This window comes from Gopherus evgoodei, chromosome 20, assembly GCF_007399415.2.
Source record: "Gopherus evgoodei ecotype Sinaloan lineage chromosome 20, rGopEvg1_v1.p, whole genome shotgun sequence".
NCBI lineage: Eukaryota > Metazoa > Chordata > Testudines > Testudinidae > Gopherus > Gopherus evgoodei.
Genome location: NC_044341.1, coordinates 2,721,450 through 2,743,926, shown reverse-complemented (window position 1 = coordinate 2,743,926; position 22,477 = coordinate 2,721,450). Strand labels below are relative to the sequence as shown.

Genomic DNA, 22,477 nt, shown 5'->3' with positions numbered 1-22,477 from the left:
CTAATCTCCTGGGCCATGGACACCCTCCATCTCCCCCCAGCTATGGAACCTCTCCTATCTCCCCCCCCCCACAGGCCATGGAACCACCCCCACATCTCCCCTCCCTCGTCATGGGCCATGGAACTGCCCTCACATCTCCCCTCCTCTTCCCCCCCATTGGGCCATGGAACCATCCTCACATCTCCCCCCTCCCGCCACCTCCAAACAGGCCATGATAGCCCCTGTCATCCCTTCATGCTGCTCAAGACCTGGACTGGTACAGCACCAGCCCTGGAGACCTCGCCAGCCTCCCTGCAGGGAACCTGAACTCCCTCTTTTACTCATCCACATATTAGGCTTGTTTTACTTTAATGATAAAAAGAAAATGCCCCTGCTCTCACTGGCATGTATGGTTTTGGATCAGCTCCTGATTTATTACCCTAAATCTACTATCAGCATTTTACTGGAACTAAATCCACTTATTCGTTTTGGCAAGTTAGTTTGTAGCTGAGAGAAGTTTCCTTATTTCTTGCAAACAACAGACCATAAAAGTAATCCAACTGAAAGTTACTTTCACATTGCTACATTTATAAAGAAGAATATCACTAAAGGGAAGTAAGAAAAGTGGTAGATAGCATAGCATTTAGGGGTTGAAGTTTACATTGCTCTGGCCAACAGATTTATTCTAAGACAGAAAATATGGACTATGCACTCAGGAAAATATTTATGAAGAACTGGAGTTCCCTGTTTTGTGATGGGGCAGAAATGAACAGTGAAGTATGAACATAGAAACACAAATAAGACACTTTTTTGATAGTAGGTCATTTCTAGACCTCTCATTTCTATGAGTGCTGCAAAAAAGAGGTTGCTACTGTTTAATGGTGGACAGACAGCTAGCTACATGAATTGAAGTAAACAAAATCTTCTCTGGCCTCAACTGGCAAAGAGAAGGGACTGTTCCTTCCAGGAGTGCTAAAGAATCACACACAAGCTAGCATATATTACACCAAGCTTCACATTTCCCATTATAAATAGTATCTAAAGTATCCAGACTTCCCACAGCAAAGGTTAAGGGCAGAACATGAATACTCACTTCCCCTTTCCTTTAATTACTCAAGATTCTAAGTCTGAGGCCTGGAACAATCTAGAGCTTTCACAGAAAATGAAGGAGGCAAATATTGAAAGGTCACATTTAAAATCAGAGTAGTTTTGGTAGAATGTGTATAAATGCCACCCAGACTGATTCTGGGGTCTGAGGCTGGCCTGTGTAATCAGGCATGACACAAACAGACAGGATTTGTAACAGCTCCATGTGATAGGAGACTAGCAGCAGGTTTCTGTCTGTGTCAAATTGTAAGTGACTAAATAAACAGCTTCTTGTTCTGCCTGTGCCTCTGAGAAGCAGAGTATCATAATTCATCCATCATGGCCAGTAAATCATCTCCCTTGCTTGTGCTCTGTCTGGGCTGATCTGTCACCTCAAACTCTCCCATGATTCGAGCCAGCTCCTCATTCTGCTGTTGGTCCTGTTGAAAATGAAAACAAAACCCCAACATCTAAATTCTTAATTTCACAATTATTGTCGGTATAACTGTTCAGAGAGTTCATCTGAAGATTTAAGGTCCAAAATTTGATCAAATTTAGAGCTGTCATCATAACCTTAGAAAAGCCCTCAGCATTCTGAATTTTATGTATTTTAACATAAAAAGTATGTTTAAGAAAAGATACTTGTCAGTTACTGAGAAATTAACTAAACCCCTGATGAACCACCAGTTTTTTAAACACTACAAATAAAAACAAGTGTGTACCTCCTCCCCTTCCCCCATTCGTTAATTATAACACTGGCCATTGCTTTTCCCTTAAAATAGCTAATGATGGAGCCTGCCCCTCAGTTCTGCCCTGTGCAGACCACAGGACTGGAATCAGAATACAAAACTCAGGTGACATACTTAACCACCTGCTTAAACATGTGAGGATCTGCAGCTGTAGGGCAACAGAAGCAGGCAAATGGTCCACAGGGTCTGCCATCTCTAGCCTATATATTTTTAAAACTTTGTGCGTTGGCAGGTGAGTAAAGGAGATACAGTTGCAAATATTTGCTATCTTTCTAATTCTATTACTTTGCAATTGCTAAGTCTGCACATAATTTCTATTACTTATTTGTGATCTTAACTGGGTTTTGTCAAAATACATTAATATTTTCAAAATTTATCGAATTCATCTTTAGCGTGAAATTATTTTCTCAGAAACAAAGAGATGATAAAGATCAAAGATCTGAAATACACTATACATACCTGTAAAAAGCGATAGAGTCCTGTGGCACCTTATAGACTAGCAGATGTTTTGGAGCATAAGCTTTCGTGGGTGAATACCCACTTTGTCAGATGTGAGTGAATACTCACTTATCAGATGCATCTGACGAAGTGAGTATTCATCCATGAAAGTTTATGCTCCAAAACATCTGTTAGTCTATAAGGTGCCCCAGAATTCTTTGTCGCTTTTTACAGCTCCAGACTAACATGGCTACCCCTCTGATACTTGACTATACATACCTGGGTTGCTTGTATGTTGATAACTTTGTAAGATAACTCGTCAGGTCTGGTCAATGATGCATATCTGATTGAAAGCATAAAAAAGTTTACTTAATCTCATGTATGATAGATAGCGGAGTGAAGGGGAAAACATCTGGTTGGTTATTAATTTACTGAGCAGCTTTCTTCATATAGCACCCCCTGTATTTCTCTAATACAAAACAAATCCAGCTAGCTTTAACTTTAACTAATCAGACAATGGAATGGCAGCCTTCTGCTCCCCCTAGCCAGAAAATAAATCCTTTATCAAAGAGACTAGGATGATTAGAGCTGAAAGACCAGATTAGCTGAATTGTCATTAAGGCTGTAATAAAGCACTTATCTTGTGAAATGTTTATTTGCTTAAAAGGAGCTGGAGGGAGATTGGTAATGGGGGAGTATTTCGTTTCAGGCACAGGTTCAAATCTATCAGGTCACTAGTAGCCAAAAGTCATTACTATTCAATGGAGAATTAAGAAACCTCAGTCACTTTATAGTGGAGAAGACTCCACGTTACAACCCTCCCCCCCGGCACCTGTGCTAACTAGATTTCTGGTTGGTAATTTCAGAGGCCAAGGTGTGAACACACCAGAGAGACTGAACTCCTCTCTTGTCCCTGGAGAGGATCCATCCAGGTCAGGATTGAGCCATAATAGAAAGCTTGCCCTGTGCTGTACCTTCGCTTTAGAAAAAGGGCTTCAGTCTCCAGGACTGTCAGTGCTGTGCCTCTCCCCAGTACCAAAACCACACACACAAAATTGCACTGGAATTAAGCATACTCTTCGTCCTCATCCGTTGTGAATAGGTTTAATCGGAATCCTGGCTCACTGCCATTGGGTTTCTTGATCTCCAGGCCTCCCATTAGTCTAGCCAAAAAGTTCAGTTCTTCTTTAGCAAGAGGGTTAGGGGCTGCATTCTCCTGCAGAAAACAACAATGGATTCATTGGATGGACAAAAAGAAAAAGAAGGACTATACTCATTTTGCTGGTTCCTGATATTGTAAAGGACAACATTTTTCAGTGTGATATTATTTTATATTATCGAACAAATATGGTGGCTGACTGATGTTTAGTGCATATGGACTCAAACTGGGGTTACACATACAGGATAAAATAATTTCCTGGCTAAATCGAACAGCTGAAAAATCTGTAAAATGAACTTCCAACTGTTTCAGTAGGTCAAACAACTGGTTTGGAAAAACAACAAAGATTTTAGCATGCATAAAGATCAGGACAGAGAATAATACAGAAAAAATTATTACCAGTGGTTTATATCGTGGTTTAGCCTCCTCTAATATGTTCTGGTCACCTCATGGCAACAAGGATGTTACAAAATTGGAGGGGGTTCAGAGAAGGCTAACAATACAGAGGCCTGGAAAAACTATCCGATATACAAAGCCTGAAGAGACTGGGATTGTTTACGTGAGAAAGGAAGATGAACAGGAGAGGTAATGATAAAAGTATATAAAATAATGAATGGTCTAGAAAAGGAAGGTTGGGAGCTTCTGTTCTTCATGTCTCATCAAAGAACAAGGGGAGATTGAATGAAACTAAAAAAGGAGGCAAATCCAAAACTGATAAAAGGACATCTTCACATAATGCGTAATTAGACCAAAATACTTTTTGCCACAGAATGTCACTGACGTCAATAACTTAGTAAAGCATGAAGGGGATAGAAGGACATCCAACCTTTGTGTGGGATGCCAAACTCTTGGATGCTCCTGACATATGTGTCTCTACTGGCCGACTAACACTGTACCTAGAGGGAAAAATAAAAGAGTTACTGCATGCAGGGAAAAAACAGTCAGTTCCTATGCACAGGGGAGGAGCCAAAGAGACCTCTCTGTCTGCATAGGATCAAAATATGTTTTCTGGATGATAAAGTTATATCGATACATTCTTTTCTGGAGACAGTGAATAATTGGAATGAGCAGTTTTAATTCAGTTTTCTAACATATTGACTGTGTTAGAGTGCTTGAGTGAAGAAAAGTACAAATGGACAGAGTACTCCTAACTCTTCTTTCCTGAATGGCAGAATTACTCAGAAGAAATCTATTCATCAAAAGTATTCCCTGAATGCAAACTAAGTGATAATTACATGCAGCTCACAGAACATGTAATAGTAAACCAGATCCAGTCATTCCTCTACTCTGCCCTAGACAGGAGTTGAGAATCTGCTGTTTCTTTTCGGGGCTATTTATATATATCCATACATAGCTACTGCTAGTTGTGGTGCTCTCCTCCCAGGACGACATCACTAAACTAAAGGTGTCAAGCTGATAAAGAGCTGCAGAAGTGGCATAAACAAGCCAACGAGATACAAAGACTCAAGACATATTTTCCTCAACAAACCAAGAGTCATTTATCTTCAAGGCTGACCTTCAGCAGGTTTTATTAAGAATTTTATACGTAGTTTCTATGTAGGACAGTTTACTTACATGTTTGTCCCCAGCTTAAGCACTCTGTCTCCATAAAGATCAAATGAACCTTCCCTTTGTGGACTGATATAATTTCCACCATTGGTGAATTCAACCCTTTTAACTTCATCTCCATTGCAATTAAACATCCTTAAAGGAATAAAAATAAATCATTGTTATCTCAGGATATTCAGTGAGGCTCTTTAGTGCTGACTTGCTTTGCTCTTCATACTGGAGGAGGGGGAATCAAGCTCTCTCTTGTCAAATGTTTGATACTACTATAAAAAACAACAACTAAATTGATAAAGGGCAGTGGTGTAATTTTAAAAGAATAAATAAGGGGGACTTTGTGGAACAGCGGTTAATGAGGAAATACTCAGCCTTTCAATGTCAGATCACTTGTTCCAAGTCCTGAGCTATATAAATAATTAATACCCAACAGATATTCAGTGATCTATGCAAAATTAATGATAATTTTGATGCAGTTCCCACTGGACAAGTATTCTCATTACAGTTGGTACCAACTGCTCCTTTGTGGGCAGCCATGCACACTGGGGGAGCTGCATACATAATAAATAATGGTTTAGAAATCACCTGATGAGTCCTGGAACTTCTGTTCCCCATGGAACAGGACCTGATATAGGCAGCACAAAGCGACCATTCGAGTTTTGTACTTTATCCTTTAGAAAGATGGAGACCTGCAAAGAAACACCCCACCCACAAAAATACCAGTCAAACAATTCCTAATGTAAATCACTTGGAGCCTGATCCTGCAGACTTCCTGCATGGTAATTCCTGCCAAAATCAAAGGAAGGCTGATATTTGAAAGGACTGTGAGATTGGGCCCACAGCAGTAATATTCTAGTCATCGCCCACAGACTGGAAGGATTAATCTAACTTTAACTGATCATACTCAAATGAGTAAAACAGAACCCTTCATTTTATTTAGGAATGTCGAATCCTTCTGTCAATCCCCAGTTTTTCATGGTTTCTTAGTCAATCCTTTAATTAAAAAGAAAAAATGTTTGTCAGTTGAGTTTGTACATAAACAGGTATCTCTGGGTTTGTGAAACCTCTCAGTAATGAAAAACCCAAGTCCAGAAAACAGTCTGTATATTAGTATTTAAAGAACTGCAGCTGAGTATGGGCAGTTGCTTTTCATATCATTCTAGTGAATGGGATGTTCATTTAGTAAAAACTATTAGGCACACTTGTTATTTATGTTGTGCTCAGTTTTTAGAGTTACGGAGAGATCAAGCACATAGATGTAAGTTACAAGCCCAAGCAGCAAAAACACACCTGTTTCAAACTAATGTAATTATAACAAAATACCTACATTTTATTGCCACAAAATCAAACACACTATTTTTCTTATGGGCTAATGAAATGGGACACTTACCCTGATGTGCATGTCCTGAAAGAAAATTAGGAGTGTTTGCCTGATCAGCTGAAATTCACCAGCAGAGAGACAACTGTACATCTAAAGAACAGAAAAGAAATTATAACTGTAATGTTTCTAAGCTGTTCTGTGAATGACCTGTCCCATCCAGTCAAATGTGGCCACGAAAATGTCAAAACTGTGTTGCAAATAAAAATAAATAAAGGGCAGTGTGGTAAGCAGCCATTGTTAACAAACCAATTCCAAATTCAATTCCTACTGAAGTCAATGGAAAGACTTACACTTTAATGGGAACTGGACTGGACACTAAATAAATAAATAGCTTCAAGTGAGCCAGTATGAAAACAACACTGGGATTCTAAACTGCTCAGTCTCAAGAAGTGTTTTTATAACACTTCAGAGCCTTCCTTCCTTCATCATTATTTATTGTTGGAATATATCAGTCACTAAATTCCCTTCCAAAGAAATACAATTTAGAGAAAAAAAAAAGTCTTTTACTGGGATAGTTATATTTGTGGTTCCAAAAAGATTAGGAAAAGTCAGTAACTGAAAACCAAATCTATTTCTCTCAGGTTCCAGAGTGGAGCAGAATGATTTGATTTGTTTCCTAAGGGTGAAAGCAAAGTTCCCCACTCACTGAGCCACTCATCAATGGGGTATTTAGCATCTTTAAAATTAGCTGAAAAAAACAAACATCCAATAATTGGCTCTTACATCGATTAGCTGCCGAAATGTTTCATCCACTTGGTTAAGAATATTAGGGGAGTCTCGTACAAAATCCTTGATAGCATCCAGATGATTGAAAGTGACTAGCAGTATGTCTTTGGGTCGAGGACAGAGCAGAACTTGGTATTTGAAAGCCATAGTCATAAGATCATAGAGCTGTAAAATAATGCAGGGAAATCTAGTTAGATCAAAAAGCCGAGGTCCGTCATCATCTGGTGAAAATCTCACTGTCAAGTCAAGTTTAACCTGGAAAGTGATTTTGAAAACTCAACCCAATACCTGTATGGTAAGAGCTATGATCTTTTATTCCTTTGGTAGGTTTTATACATACCTGTAACATGCAGAATTTAATTGTCAGTATCTAAACACATAGGGTAAAGTGTTCACAGGGGCTTTCCTCAACCTCCTTAGTTATAGCCACAATTATTTGCATGTAGAATACTCTTTGCAGGCACACATTCAGGTATTTGCACATACAAAATTGAGGGTATGAATTTGAAGATGCCCAAAGAGTAATAAGCATATACACAGTTATAATTAAGATATAGCTAATGAACACCCCAAATCAAACACTTTCACATTATCAAAGCAGAAACACAGAGTTTTGAATTTGTTGTTGTTACAAGTTATCTTAATGTGTCTGATACTAAGGTGTATTTTCTAACACCTTTCCTGGGAGGAAACTAGGAGGAACTTTTGCAAGGAGGATTTCTGTCACAAAATGCTTCAATTAGAATGATATAAAAAAAATCTACTGCAATGGCTTCTAATATCTAGAATAATTTATGAAGGGAAGACATTCTTTTTACCTTATCCATGCTCGCCTGGTTCAGCCTCATGATTGAAGCATGAGCCAGCCGGTCATACACTGTTCTCAGGGCCTTCTTGGAATAGAGTTCCTGTGGTTTAAACAGCTCCTCCATAAACTTTTTATTGAACATGGTTGTGATGATATCATTCATAACTGTAAAGACAAAAGAACCCATTTTGTTGATTTTCTATACTGACAGACTTCAAAAATAGCTCATGCTCTATTTTGTTCCACATGGAGGACACAGACAATCAGGTGTGTGAGGATTCATATGAATTGTTACCTATGCAAACCACATACAGGGCCACAAGAGAAAAAAATACTGGTATACTATACCAGCAAAGCACTTCTAGTGTGGACGCAGCTAAACCAGCAAAGCTGTCCTTTGCTATAGCATAGTAAAACCATCTCCCACGAGAGAAACAAACTATACTGGTAAAAGTGAAGTTCTGCCAGTATAAATGCATCTACACTAGGAGCTTCTGTTGACACAGCTCTGTAGGTCAGGGATCACACCTCTTCACCCCTGCGAATGACAGAGCTGGGCTGGCAGAAGTCTGCAGTGTAGACCTAGCCATAGGCAACAAACACTTTCTTTCTGATGGGAATAAGACTCTTTTTGGTGCATTGTTTTTTAAATCATGTCTATTACTTCTATTATTTTTTTATTTAAATCAGAAATGTCTGTTCTGTGAACAGGCTGATACTACATCTAATGCCTATTTAGCTATAATTCTGCTCCACAGGGAAAGCTTTGTGGTTCTAAATTATATTAGACTTTCACATTACCATCTTAAAATAAATTATGGTCAAATGAATCTTTTTCTCCCTTTAGAAATGTAAGAAATCAATTTCTTTTCCTCTTTTTAACAGAAGTCTATCAAATGATTCAAGGTTCCTTGTCTGAAGTGTTTGTGTTGTACAGATTTGGATTTTTAGTGGTAAGGATGGCATTTCAAACAGTGGCACCACTGGAAGATAATACTGAGCTCTTCCACTGTGGTTTTCATATGAGAATCTCAAAGCACTTCAAAACATTTATTAAGCTTCACAACAACCTTATGAATAGTACCTTTTTATATATGTTTATTGAGGAACAGAGCTGTTAAGTGACTTACTCAAGAGATGCAGTGACAGAGCAAAGAACAGAACCATGGTGTTCTGCCTCACAGTGCTCTGCTCTAGTCATCAGAGTACACTGCTTTTCTGAAAAGGTAGACACTAGAGACAAATTTAGCAGTGATACAAGGAGGTGCAACTCCACTGTCTTCAGTACTGAATTTGGCCCTAAACTCTGTACCCCACGCACTCCCTTCCCTCTATGGAAATGCTGAATGAAAGCTAATGTTGCAGTCCATACCAAGACTACAGAGCAAGGATTAAGCCTCTTGGAAGCAGATGACCACTACCAAAGATAGTGAGGCTAGCAAATTCAAAGAGGATTACAGAAACCTCCGGGCAGAAGTCAGAGAACAAAGGGATACTTGGTGGTAGTGATTAGTTATATAAATACTGACATGATTTCTTATTGGTAGAGTTAGAGTGCACGCTCACCATTGCAGGGGCAGGGGGGGATGAGTGGGTCTGCTGCCCTGCAGAAGAAGCTATACAGCAGCTATTTTCACCTTCTCTGGCGCTAAATAATACTGGAAATTTAGTTAGATATCCAGGGCAGTTGCTAGGTACCATTCAGGTGCCAAGAAGCTGGAAACAGATCATTCAAGGTGCTGGAGCGCAAGTCATTACTGATGCAATTCCCTCTATGCTTGCTTGAAGGTAATATTTACAAAGATGCAAAACAGTATTTCCCCTTGCGGGCATCTTAAGACATTTCATAGGATTCCAATATATTCTCAGCTTCTAAGAAGCAGTGACCCAAATAGAAGTAACTATGATTAAAAGGTTTTTCTTCCCCCACTGCCTACCTTTGGCACGTACTATCCATAAAACATTTTATTTGTCAATCTTAGCCAGAAAAATTTGCTTCACAGCAGTACAATGAATCTTAATCCAACATCCCTTTAGGAATGAAGAAAATCCAATCCAATGTCAATAAGTATCAGTCATTACATATTTTATTTTGCAGCTGGTCAGACATGAAAAAATCAGACCTTCTGCCCCATGGCAACACTAACATGAATATTTTATAGCTGTTTGCACACATTAAGGTCTTCTCCTTCACTTGTTACCAAGGCCATCCAAACAGGTAGCAGAACAATCCTATTTAGAGTTGCAACAATACTCAAAGTCTCTCTATAAGTGTTTTACAATGGAATGAAATTGAATGAAATGGGATGACTTGTATTAACCACACATCAATCCTTACGTAAATTAATTCCTGCAATTAAAACCATTCACATTTCTTAAAGTAGGGCTGTGAAAGAAACAAATATTCAATGTAAAAAGGGGACAGCCAACCCTGTATCATTAAAAAAACAAACACTTCTGATAGTGAAATGTGGTATTAATTTCTTTATAGGAACTAAAGACAAAAGCCTTGGATCAAGCAAAGGGATCCCAGAATGCAGGTTCTCCCAAGGAGAACGTTAGCCATTCGAGTTTAAGAAAATAAAAAAAACCAGAGGTGCGTCAGCACAAGGATAAGGACACTCTAAGCAGTGCAGCATAAAGGCAACTAGGCACAGAGGGAGCTCAGCAAGCAGGACCAGGAAAGGGATCCAACTGCAGACAGGAGACATTCCCACAAAGAGAGAATGCAATGGACGAGAGAGAAGAGGGAGGATTCACAGAGGTTCTTTCATAATCATATCACATCATTTTGTGACCCATACATCTCAGTTTCTAATGCAGTTTAATGAGAGATGGCTCACATGCATGACAGGAAGCAGATAACTTTCTGTCCTGATAAAGCTCATGCTTCCTAGATTACATTCAAGTCAGACAAATGAATAATCCAAGACCAAAACAGTTACACATTTTTACTTGCAACGAGTTTCCATTTAAAACAAAATCCAGGTACACAACTGCTGACAACCAAGGTTATAACTGACTCCAGCTGTGAACAACAGACACATACACGTTCACATTACAGTCTGCCAACTACTAATTACTGCTTCAGACACCAGTCACTGGTTACATTTTACACAGCTGCAGCAGCTCCTTTAGCTACTCATTGTGTAAACATGAACAATTGTGTATTAATGACAAATAACGGAAGTCAATGAAGTAGATGAGGATGGGTGAAGCCTGAATCATCAGCCTTGTGATTTTGGACTGTTCACTGCTCGGGGATCATTCCTTTTAATAGTAGCATCCAGCAATGGATACAGTATGTTCTTACTGTACAATCCTTGCACAATGAAAGTATTAAAGCTTTACTGATTGATCTATGTGGAATCCACAGTTGTGCCTTGACCATATAAATATGAAAAGCAGGTGCTTTTATCCTCCACATCCCACTTTTGCATGTGTTACAGTAGAGCCCAACATGATATGTTAGTGCATTTTAAATGCTGCAAGAATATGTAACTGCACAAAACACACTGTGGAGCCACAGAGAAAAAACGGAAGCAAACTCCAGCATAGTCACATGTGAATATCACTTGAACACTTAGGTATAGGGCTGTCAATTAATCGAAGTTAACTCACGTGATTAACTAAAAACAAAATTGTGATAAAAAAATTAATTTGCAATCAATCATACTTATAACATGAAATTTACTCAATATTTTCAATACTGATTTCAATTACAACACAGAATACAAAGTGCCCAGTGCTCAATTTATATTATTTATTACAGATATATGCACTGTAAAAATGACAAAATAAATAGTATTTTTCAGTTCACTTCATACAAGTACTGAAGTGCAATCTCTTTATTATGAAAGTGTAACTTACAAGTGCAGATTTTTTTTGTTACATAACTACACTCAAAAACAATACACTGTAAAACTTTACAGCCTACAAGTCCACTCAGTCCTACTTCTTATTCTGCCAATCGCTAAGACAAACAAGTTTGTTTACACTGATGAGAGATACTGCTGCCTGCTTCTTATTTACATCACCTGAAAGTGAGAACAGGCTTTCGCATGGCACTTTTGTAGCTGCTGTTGCAACGTACTTACATGCCAGATATGCTAAACATTTGTATGCCCCTTCATGCTTCGGCCACCACTCCAGAAGACATGCTTCCATGCTGATGATGGGTTCTGCTTGATAACAATCCAAAGCAGTGCGAACTGACGCATGTTCATTTTCATCATCTGAGTCAGATGTCACCAGCAGGCGGCTGATTTTCCTTTTTGGTGGTTTGGATTCTGTAGTTTTGCAAACAAGAAGCAGGCAGCATTATCCCTGCAAACTGTAACCAGTCTTGTTTGTCTGAGTGATTGACCACGAAGTAGGACTGAGTGGATTTGTAGGCTCTAAAGTTTTACATTGTTTTATTTTTGAATGCAGTTTTTTTTACATAATTCTACATTTGTAAGTTCAATCTTTTTGATAAAGAAATTGCACTACTGTACTTGTATGAGGTGAATTGAAAAATAATGTTTTTTTGTTTTTGCAGTGCAAATACTTGTAATAAAAAATAAATATAGTGAGTATTGTACATTTTGTGTTCCGTGTTGTAACTGAAATTAATATATTTGAAAATGTAGAAAACATCCAAAAATATTTACAAGAAATGGTATTCTATTGTTGTTTAACAGCATGATTAATTGCGATTTTTTTAATCACGTGATTAATCACGATTATTTTTTTTAATCACTTGACAGCCCAACATAGTGAAGCACCTTAGCTAAATGTACAGAGAATGCTGAAGCCTTTATTCTGAAAACTGCGAATCATAACTATTAAAAGGAAGCTGCTTAAAGAGGTGCTGGTCCCTGGAAACTGGAGACTAATTAAGATCAGGAAAGGTAGGGGATTAGGGAATATCCCTTACAGAAATACAGCTATGCAGCATACATGATTACTGCCTGCATTATACACATGAACAATGCTCACAGAACTCATGCAGTCATATGCTTGTATTTCTGTAAGGTTAATCAACAAAGACATTCAGATTTGGCTAGAAAGTTCTCTCATCCATTGATATGCATTGCCCTGATTATAATTAATTTTCAGAGGGCTGCATGATTATAAGATATTTATTGTTAAAGGGTCTTTGATTTATTTGTGTCTAGATCTAAAATTAGTAATGTATTTTTTAAATAGAAAGTCTTGGTTGAAGAATCACCTGTTTGTGTTCTTGACAATTGCTATAACTACAACACTGCAGTAACAGGGTTTGGAGTGTGTATGTGCATATGGGTTTAGAGTGCATATGGTTGTGCTGATCTACGGCATGTAGCTAAAAGGTTACTGTACCTCGTTTCCTGTCCACATCTGTCCATTCATCTACACGAAGCATACAAAACAAAAACATTGGTTCAAGTAGTAAGAACAATACTTGCAAGGAGATTAAAAGAAAGAAATTGGAAAAATCTAGCTAATGGACTTTATTTTCATGTCAGCATTCAATGCTTAACAAGAAAAGGCTGCCTGCCATTTTCACCTTTAATTCACATTAAAAACCAAACACCAATGGTGAAATTCTGGCCCTTTTGAGGTCATTGGCAAAAATCCCACTGACTTCACTGAGGCCAGAATTTTATCCCAAGCAAATGTTCAGCACTTTTGACACCAAGCTGGGAAAGGGAAGAGCTAATGTATCTGGCTGTTTTCAGTACAACTATATTTATTACTCACAAGTGAACAATATAGAGTCAACAGTTCTAACCAATGATACCACAACATAGCTGTAACCACATCTCAACCGAAATAAAGCCTGACTCTTCTGGAGTGCAAAATGCCGCTACAGTGTGCAGGTCCTATGTTCTCATCGAGATGTGGCAGAACTTGTTTTTTTGGGTCACTAATTCACACCTCATGTGTCATTATGTTTCCCAGCTTGTTTACATTTACAGTGCTGCAGCTGCACCGGTGGAGCTACGCTGCTGTAGCTCTAGTGAAAATGCTACTTATGCCAACAGGAGCGCTTCTCCTGATAGCACAGGTACTCCACTTCGAGAGGTGGTAGCTTTGTCAATGGGAAAAGCCCTCCTGTTGACATAGTGCTGTCTACACTGGGGGTTAGCTTGGTATATCTATGTCTCTCAGGGTTGTGGAAAATTCACACCCCTCAGTCACGTAATTATACTGACATAAGTTGGTAGTGTAGGCCAAGCCTAAGTTTTGTACCTCTAGCCACTTGAACAATACACAGCGATAGTGCAATAAGATAGCCCTATCATTACTTTAGCCATTACAATATGAATTGTTAAAAATAGCTTCCTGTAATATAGCCTCTGCAACTGTCCAGCAGTTTTTTTCAGGTTGGGAGGACAGATGGAAAAGCATAATGAACCTTTTCCCTGATTTCTTATTGTTATGAAATTTTAAAGTTCCTGGGAACGCCTTCCCTGCCCCTGCTCCATATACAGTCATGGTTTGGAGAAGAAAGTGGCTTATTTTTAACCTTTATTTGTTTAATTCTGAAAATGTTACAATGAGAGCTGCTGATTTAAGGTTGGAGCTTTTGTGCAGTTAGTACAAAATCAAAGGGGGAGGTACATTTAATAATGATTTTACAACTTTATAAATACAGGGTCCAAAACGTGTTACTAGGGTGGGCACAAAGTCCAGTAGTCATATATTTATGTTTCTCTTATTTTTAAAATTGTGTGTGTTTGTTTCTCAGGGGCTTTTTAAATGCTTCAGGAAGCCATCTCTGGGTCCAAAAATAACACCTCATCTGCTGTTGTTGTGTTATTTCAGAACCAGGATGATGAAAATATTGTTGAGAAGACCAAATCTTGAGTTAGTTTGGTTCCATAAATGGATCCCTGAGGCATTAAGCTCCGAAATAAAAATACAGAGATATTCAAGTTTATGCAAGTTTAAGTCACGCATCCGACGAAGTGGGAATTCACCCACGAAAGCTCATGCTCCAAAACGTCTGTTAGTTTATATGGTGCCACAGGACTCTTCGCTGCTTTTACAGATCCAGACTAACATGACTACACCTCTGATACTTGAAGTTTATTTGGGTTTCCATGATAACCAAATGCACAATCTTAGTTATTACTTTCTTCTATTGTAGGCCTCCACCCATACCAGCTCTTTACTGTAATAAGTGTAGCAATCTCTAGTATGTAAAGAAGTGATGATTTTTCTAGAGATGTTGATAAATATGATGACTAAGGTTACGATTTAGTCACGAGTACTTTTAGTAAAAGTCATGGACAGCTCAAGGGCAATAAAAAAATTCACGGCCCATGACCTGTCCATAACAATACTGTAAATACCCCCGATTAAATCTTGGGGGTAAGGGAGGTGCTGCTGAGAGGGAGCTGGGTCTGCTGCTAGGGGAGGTGTCTGGAAGTCCTGCTGCTAGGGGTGGGGGCAGGACCAGCACCACCAGCTGCCAGGGACCGCCAAGCAGCAGCTGCTCCAGCTGCCTGGGGAACCACTGCTCAGGCAGTCCCCAGGGCAGCCGCACTGACTCCACTGCTTGGGCGGTCGCCGGGGCCAGCTGCAGTGACTGCTGCTCCGGTGGTCCTTGGGGCCAGCTGCCTGGGGCTGCCCGAGCAGCTTCCAGTGCTGTTGGCCCCAGGGCCACTCCAGCAGTGGCTGGTGCAGCTGGATACAATGCTGCCTGAGCGGGTGGCTGCGCAGCAGCTTCAGCAGTGGCCAGTGGGGCTGTCTCTGGGGCCACCTGAGCAGCTGGCACTGGAGCCAGCTGCTTGGGCAGTTCTGGGGTCAGACCCACTGGCTGCCACAGAAGTTACGGAGCTCATGGAAAGTCACAGAATGATAACAGCTTCATGCAGTCATTACCAGAGAGGTACCTAGTTTCAGATAGCATCAATTTATAATGGTAAGAGTAATTAACAATCAGAACAATTTACCAAGTGTCATGGAAGATTTTCCATCACTGACAATTTTTAAATCAAGATTGGATGATTTTCTAAAAGATCTGCTCTAGGGATTATTGTCAGGAAGTTCTGTGGCCTGTGTTATACAGTCAAACTAAATGATCACAGTGGTCTCTTCCGGCCTTGGAATCTATTAATTTATGACCATAATGCCCTGATTAGGAAATGGTTGTTATGTCTATGTTGTCTTTGCAGTATCCTTCTGATACCATAGTAAGTATATGAATAACTCTCTTATATAAATTTAATACAGGGAAATATCACCCAACAAAAATGACTGCATGAGACTAGCTTACCAGTAAACAGTAGATCACTTTGGAGCTGGAGCGTGACTGATCATATTTCAGAGTGAAATTGCTAAAAACAGAGGACACTGCCATGAATGAGCAGCTTTGAGTCCATTTTTGTGCTGCAGCAAAGTCGCTTCTTGACCAATGGAATCAGTAGGAGAAGGATAATATTTCACCTTATTTTGTACATCCATGACTGGAGTTTTCTCTATTTGCTTCTTGGTCTTCTGGGATTTCCTCAGTTTTTCTTTTTAATTCCCACCCTTTACAGAGACCAAGGGCAGAGATGTAGATGGTACCCTCCACAGCCTGTTTGGGATGTCCCTGGATCAGCAGGAAGGAGTCATTCCCTTCACCAAAGCAACAAAGAATGTGTCCTCTGCACACCCAGTCAAGTCTTCCACCCACGCACATTTTCTCCTCCCCACGCTGTCATATCATTTTACTTTATAATATTCTAGTGCAACTCATATTCTATTGGAACATACATTTCCAATACACAGGCTTCTGCCCAGGCAGCTACAGTGAGGTGTTTACATCTGCCCCTCAATGAAGGGGATCTAGTCAGAACCCTGGTTTCAAACAGCAACCGTTGGTTTCAAGGTTTCCATAAAAGATGTAACAGTTGGAAGAAACCTATATATTGGGTAGGGGGATAGAGTATGACTGTACTGTACAGTATGGAAACTGAGTACAGAGAGCTGGAGCATAGCTTTGATCCACATTCAACAATACTCCCCCATCACCCCCACACACTTACATTAGCCAAAATTTTTCTGTTCAAAATGTAACATCACCATTTACATCCATGAGCATAAGTATCCAACAGTGCTGTGTCCAAAACTCCATTAAAAACAAATTTTAAACATGGTTCTAGAAAAAAAACAGGTTGGCTCAGTATGTACTTACAAGAAGCCATTTTAAAATCAGTTTAGCACAAAATTTGCTCATGGAGCCTCAGCTGTTTAGAGGGCAGTGTACCAAGCCTCTTGAACAGAAAGCCAAAGATACAGGATCCAAAAGAGTGAATTATTTGTTGACTCTCTTTAGAGATGAAGCTAAATTGTGTAGCTGTTTAAATATGAACATAACTCTAGAAATGTCAGACATGTAAAGGAAACTGAGTCTTTAGCCAGATATCTACCACCTACACCGTGAGATGTGATGCCTCCCCATTAGGGCTCTGGAACTTAGCCCTAGCATATGATCTACTAGCCAGATGCCAACAAAAAGGTAAGGAGGGAGACAGCCATGGTCACCCAGCAGGAGGATGGGTAATACAGGTGAGAAAGGCACTCCTCTATTCCTCTTATCAACATCTGAGCACCCAGGTGCTGTCTTCAAACTCTGTTCTATTTTTCTATTCTGTGGATAGTAGATATTTGATACATGTGAAGACCCAGCCCTCCTGGCTTCTGGAAGGGAAAGTGTCCTTTCACTGCCTTGCAGGAGCACTTGATTTGTGGGCTTGCTGCTCCACCCTTCCCACAGCCTCTGGTGTTCTATCCCCTTCACGGGTGAACAGTGCCAGCCCTGCCGCTGTGGCTGGAAGATTCTGAAGCAATAGTGTGAAATTGACATGATTGTTTGCTGTCTACAGGACTTCAAACAGAAGCTGTAAATTTGGGTCACAGGCAGAAGACTCCACTTTCAAACCACAGGGGCAAGAAGTGGGACTCTAAAAAAAAAAAAAAAGCTTCTTACTGGCTCCATGGAGAGAGTATTTTGAAGCCTGCCACAGGAATGGAACTCAAGTCGCTCCATTTCAGAGGCATGGGGAAAAGGGGGGAGAGTTAAAGTTGCCTCCTCTAAAGAGCCCTGGCCTTCCCACATGCTCCATTCCCTACAGCCCACTCCCAGTTTCAGCCTACGCTGTGATACACAGACTGCGGTGGCGATGGCGGTGGCTTGTGTGTGTGTCTCTCTCTCTCTCTCTCTCAGCCAATTCATGGGAGACGGTGGGCAGAGTAGCACCAGGGCAGTCTTGCACAGGCCTCACTTTTGTGGCCCTTCTCAGGGGAGGTGCAGGGAGGCTGTCCCCTGGGACAGGGCTGTCACCTTTGCAGGCCTGCCTCCTAAGGATGCTCTGGGAAGGGGCAGGAGCAGCCCCCTGGGGATGCTCTGGGTAAGGGCAGCAGGAGGCCCCCCAGCGATGCTGTAGTGGGGGGCAGCAGGTGGCCCCCTGGGGGTGCTGTGGAGGAGGGCAGCCCCCCGGGATGCTCTGGGTAAGGGCAGGGGGAGGCCCCCTAGGGATGCTGTAGTGGGGGGTGGCAGGTGGCCCCCTGGCGGTGCTGTAGGAGGGGTGGGGGGCTGCCCTAAAGAATGCTCTGGGAAGGGGCAGCCCCCCTGGGATGCTCGGGGATGCTGTAATGAAGGGAGGCCCCCGGGGATGCTGTAGAGGGGGGTGGCCCCCCAGGGATGCTCTGAGAAGGGGAGGGTGTAGCCCCCCCAGGGATGCTGTGGGGGGGGCAGATGGCGGTCCCCCCGGTGGTGTGTGGTGATAGGTGGGAGCCGCCCCCCAGGGATGCTCTGGGAAGGGGCGGGGCGCCCCCCGGGGATGCTGGGGGGGGCGGGCGGCGGCCCCCCGGCGCTGTGCGGCGATGGGGGTCACCCCCCCGGGGATGCTCTGGGAAGGGCCGGGGCGCCCCCCGGCGCTGTGCGGCGATGGGGGTCACCCCCCCGGGATGCTCTGGGAAGGGGCGGGGCGCCCCCCGGGGATGCTGGGGGGGGGGGCGGGCGGCGGCCCCCCGGCGCTGTGCGGCGATGGGGGTCACCCCCCCGGGATGCTCTGGGAAGGGGCGGGGCGCCCCCCGGGGATGCTGGGGGGGGGCGGGCGGCGGCCCCCCGGCGCTGTGCGGCGATGGGGGTCACCCCCCCGGGACGCTCTGGGAAGGGGCGGGGCGCCCCCCGGGAATGCTCTGGGAAGGGGCGGGGCGCCCCCCGGCGCTGTGCGGCGATGGGGGTCACCCCCCCCCGGGATGCTCTGGGAAGGGGCGGGGCGCCCCCCGGCGCTGTGCGGCGATGGGGGTCACCCCCCCGGGATGCTCTGGGAAGGGGCGGCGCCCCCCGGGAATGCTCTGGGAAGGGGGGGGGCGCCCCCCGGCGCTGTGCGGCGATGGGGATCACCCCCCCCGGGATGCTCTGGGAAGGGGCGGGGCGCCCCCCGGCGCTGTGCGGCGATGGGGGTCACCCCCCCCGGGATGCTCTGGGAAGGGGCGGGGCGCCCCCCGGCCGGCCCCTCACCTTTGCGCGCCTTCTCCCCGGGGATGCTCTGGGCCCGCAGCCGCTGGTCCAGGATGTAGAGCATCTCGCCGCCCAGGTTGAGGAAGAGCAGCGGCAGCGTGCGGGCCGACATGGCCCGGGGCCGGGCGGGGCCTGAGGGGCCGCTCCGAGTCCGGCCGGGGCCGCGGGGCCCGTCCCTCGCCGCCGCCGGCTCCAGGCTCCCGGTTAGGCGGACGCCGTTGCCAGGGCACCGAGGCGGGGCCAGGAGCCAATCAGGCGCCGGTTTGTTGCACAGTCGGGCCCTTAAAGGGGAAGGGGGAATTTGGCCGACAGGAATCCCCGCATGCGCCCCCCCTCCCCCCGACACACGGCGCAGGAGACGGCTCGGTCGGTAACAGCTTTATTGGGCACCAGCCCCCCCCCGCCCCCGCCGGGGTCCGCCGCTCGGGCCGGGCCTGCAACGACAACAAAGCCCCGAGTTAGAGCGTGGGGGGGGGGGAGCAGCGCCTCTGCTCCCCTCCAACCCCCCCACCCTCACCCCATTTCCCTCTGCTCCCCCCCACACCCTAACCCGCTCTCCTTCTCTGCCCCCTCCCCCCTCCCCTCTGCCCCCCACACCCTAACCCCCTCCCCTTCTCTGCCCCCTCCCCCATCCCCTCTGCCCCCCACACCCTAACCCCCTTACCCTTCTCTGCCCCCTCCCCCATCCTCTCTGCCCCCCACACCCTGTAACCCCCTTACCCTTCTCTGCCCCCTCCCCATCCCCTCTGCCCCCCCACACCCTAGCTCCCTTACCCTTCTCTGCCCCATCCCCTCTTCCCCCCCACACCCTAACCCCCCTTACCCTTCTCTGCCCCCTCCCCATCCCCTCTGCTCCCTCCCACACCCTAACCCCCCTTACCCTTCTCTGCCCTCTCCCCATTCCCTCTGCCCCCTCACCCTAATCCCCTTACCCTTCTCTGCCCTCTCCCCATTCCCTCTGCCCCCTCACCCTAATCCCCTTACCCTTCTCTGCCCCCTCCCCATCCCCTCTGCCCCTCCACACCCTAACCCCCCTTACCCTTCTCTGCCCCCCACCCTGTAACCCCCTTACCCCTCTGTTCTCTCCCACACCCTGACCCTCCTTACCTTCTCTGCCCCCCCCACACTCTAACCCCCCTTACCCTTCTCTGCTCCCTCCCTCCATTCCCCTCTGCCCCCCTACACCGTAACCCCCCACCCTTCTCTTCCCCCTCACACCATTCCCCTCACATACTCTCCCCCCTCCGACCCCAACCCCCATCATACACCCTTCTGCCCCACACCCCCCAATCCCCAACCCGTATACTCTCAAATACTGCCCACTCCTCGTGTCCCCCTCCTGAGCCCCCACAAAATCTGTCTCAGCTACTGCAGATCCTCCCACAGAGCCCAACCACCCTTGCACTTCACTGCCCCAGCCAGCCCCTGCACCACTCAAGGTTTATCAGCTACCAGCAAACACGTGCTGATTTTATCCTCTCACCCTGCAGCCACTTCCTCTAATGGAAATACTACATCCCTACCACCGGAACTGCACCACGGGGTCTGGGCCTTAGCCCAGGCATGAGATTTTCTGGGCAGTCATGCAAAAGTTGGTGTTGGTCCTGCTTTGAGCAGGGGGTTGGACTAGATGACCTTCTGTGGTCCCTTCCAACCTTGATATTCTATGAAAAAGTTGCCGCCTCTTCCCTAGCGAAAAAGGGCAATGGTGTGTCTGGGATTTCACCCACCAACTGCCACTTTGCAGTGCTCTTTACCTTTACTGTGGAGAGCGGATGTTCATTTCGCGAGCCATTCTGCATACCTCACAAGGGCCACAAAAGCACATCGCCAGTACATCCCTGCAGATGGTTCCCTGCATACACGAGATAAAATGGGAGGACTATTATCAACCCTATCCTAAATCCAATATTCTGTGCTGTTGATTTGAAATGGTCACAAATTTGTGCTTTTATATGGCTTGGAGACACGTGTGCTGCAGGTAGGAATTTTGTTTTAATATAAGTAGCTATTCCCCCTTGCCAGCGTCTTATCTGAATAATACATCTCCAATCCTCAGAATACTAGGCTCAGTTCAGATTTTTTTTAAAAATACCCAACCTAACCTAATTATTGTACCAGGTGTAGACTTGCGCCAACTGGACTGGACACACGTACCAGCCACTTGAGCAGTTTGTCAGAAGACTGGCAGTTAATAGGAACTGGACAGAGCACTCAAACTCACTTAACATCTAGGGCAAAGTGCTGTCAGACATTAATCACTTTTGATCATTAACCACCTTGACAATTTTCATTCAGTGATTTAGAGGTGAGAGGCCCCAAAGGCCAGTTCTTACAGTAGAATACCAACTGAAATTTATTAAATATTTTGGATGTTTTTCTACATTTTCAAATACATCTATTTCACTTACAATACAGAATAAAAAGTGTACAGTGCTCACTTTATTTTTTATTACAAATATTTGCACTGGAAAAAACAAATAGTATTTTTCAATTCACCTCACATGAGTACTGTAGTGCAATCTTTTTATCATGAAAGTGCAACTTACAAATGTATCAGAGGGGTAGCCGTGTTAGTCTGGATCTGTAAAAGCAGCAAAGAATCTTGTGGCACCTTATAGACTAACAGACGTTTTGGAGCATGAGCTTTTGTGGGTGAATACCCACTTCCTCAGATGCATCTGAGGAAGTGGGTATTCACCCACGAAAACTCATGCTCCAAAACGTCTGTTAGTCTATAAGGTGCCACAGGATTCTTTGCTGCTTTTACAAATGTAGGGTTTTTTGTTACATAACTGCACTCAAAAGCAATGTAAAACTTTAGAGCCTACAAGTCCACTCAGTCCTACTTCTTGTTCAGCCAGTCGCTAAGAGAAATGTTTGTTTATATTTACAGGAGATAATTACAATGTTACCTGAAAGTGAGAACAGGCATTCACGTGGCACTGTTGTAACTGGCGTTGCAAGATATTTGTGCCAGATGTACTAAAGATTCATGTCTTCATGCTTCAACCACCATTGTAGGCTCTAAAGTTTTACATTTATGTATTAAAAAAATCCTTCATTCTACATTTGTAAGTTCTACTTTCATGATAAAGAGATT

General features: G+C 43.7%; 1 protein-coding gene across 3 annotated transcripts; it reads right to left on the bottom strand.

The window, feature by feature from the left end:
- Positions 1–387: 387 nt before the first annotated feature.
- On the bottom strand, positions 388–19,532 carry OSCP1 (organic solute carrier partner 1). Of its 3 annotated transcripts, XM_030539289.1 has the most exons (11): positions 19,375–19,532; positions 13,233–13,262; positions 7,900–8,054; positions 7,079–7,246; positions 6,365–6,445; positions 5,560–5,663; positions 4,987–5,115; positions 4,238–4,307; positions 3,329–3,468; positions 2,532–2,595; positions 388–1,505 (listed from the first exon to the last, which is right to left on the bottom strand). In XM_030539289.1, exons 1-11 carry the CDS (start codon positions 19,484–19,486, stop codon positions 1,389–1,391), a joined length of 1,170 nt encoding a protein of 389 aa, XP_030395149.1. In that variant the 5' UTR covers positions 19,487–19,532; the 3' UTR covers positions 388–1,388. The 3 variants fall into 3 exon arrangements, with proteins under 3 accessions (XP_030395149.1, XP_030395150.1, XP_030395151.1); XM_030539290.1 differs by lacking the exon at positions 13,233–13,262; XM_030539291.1 differs by lacking the exons at positions 13,233–13,262; positions 19,375–19,532 and adding an exon at positions 16,138–16,455.
- Between the last annotated feature and the right edge of the window lie 2,945 nt (positions 19,533–22,477).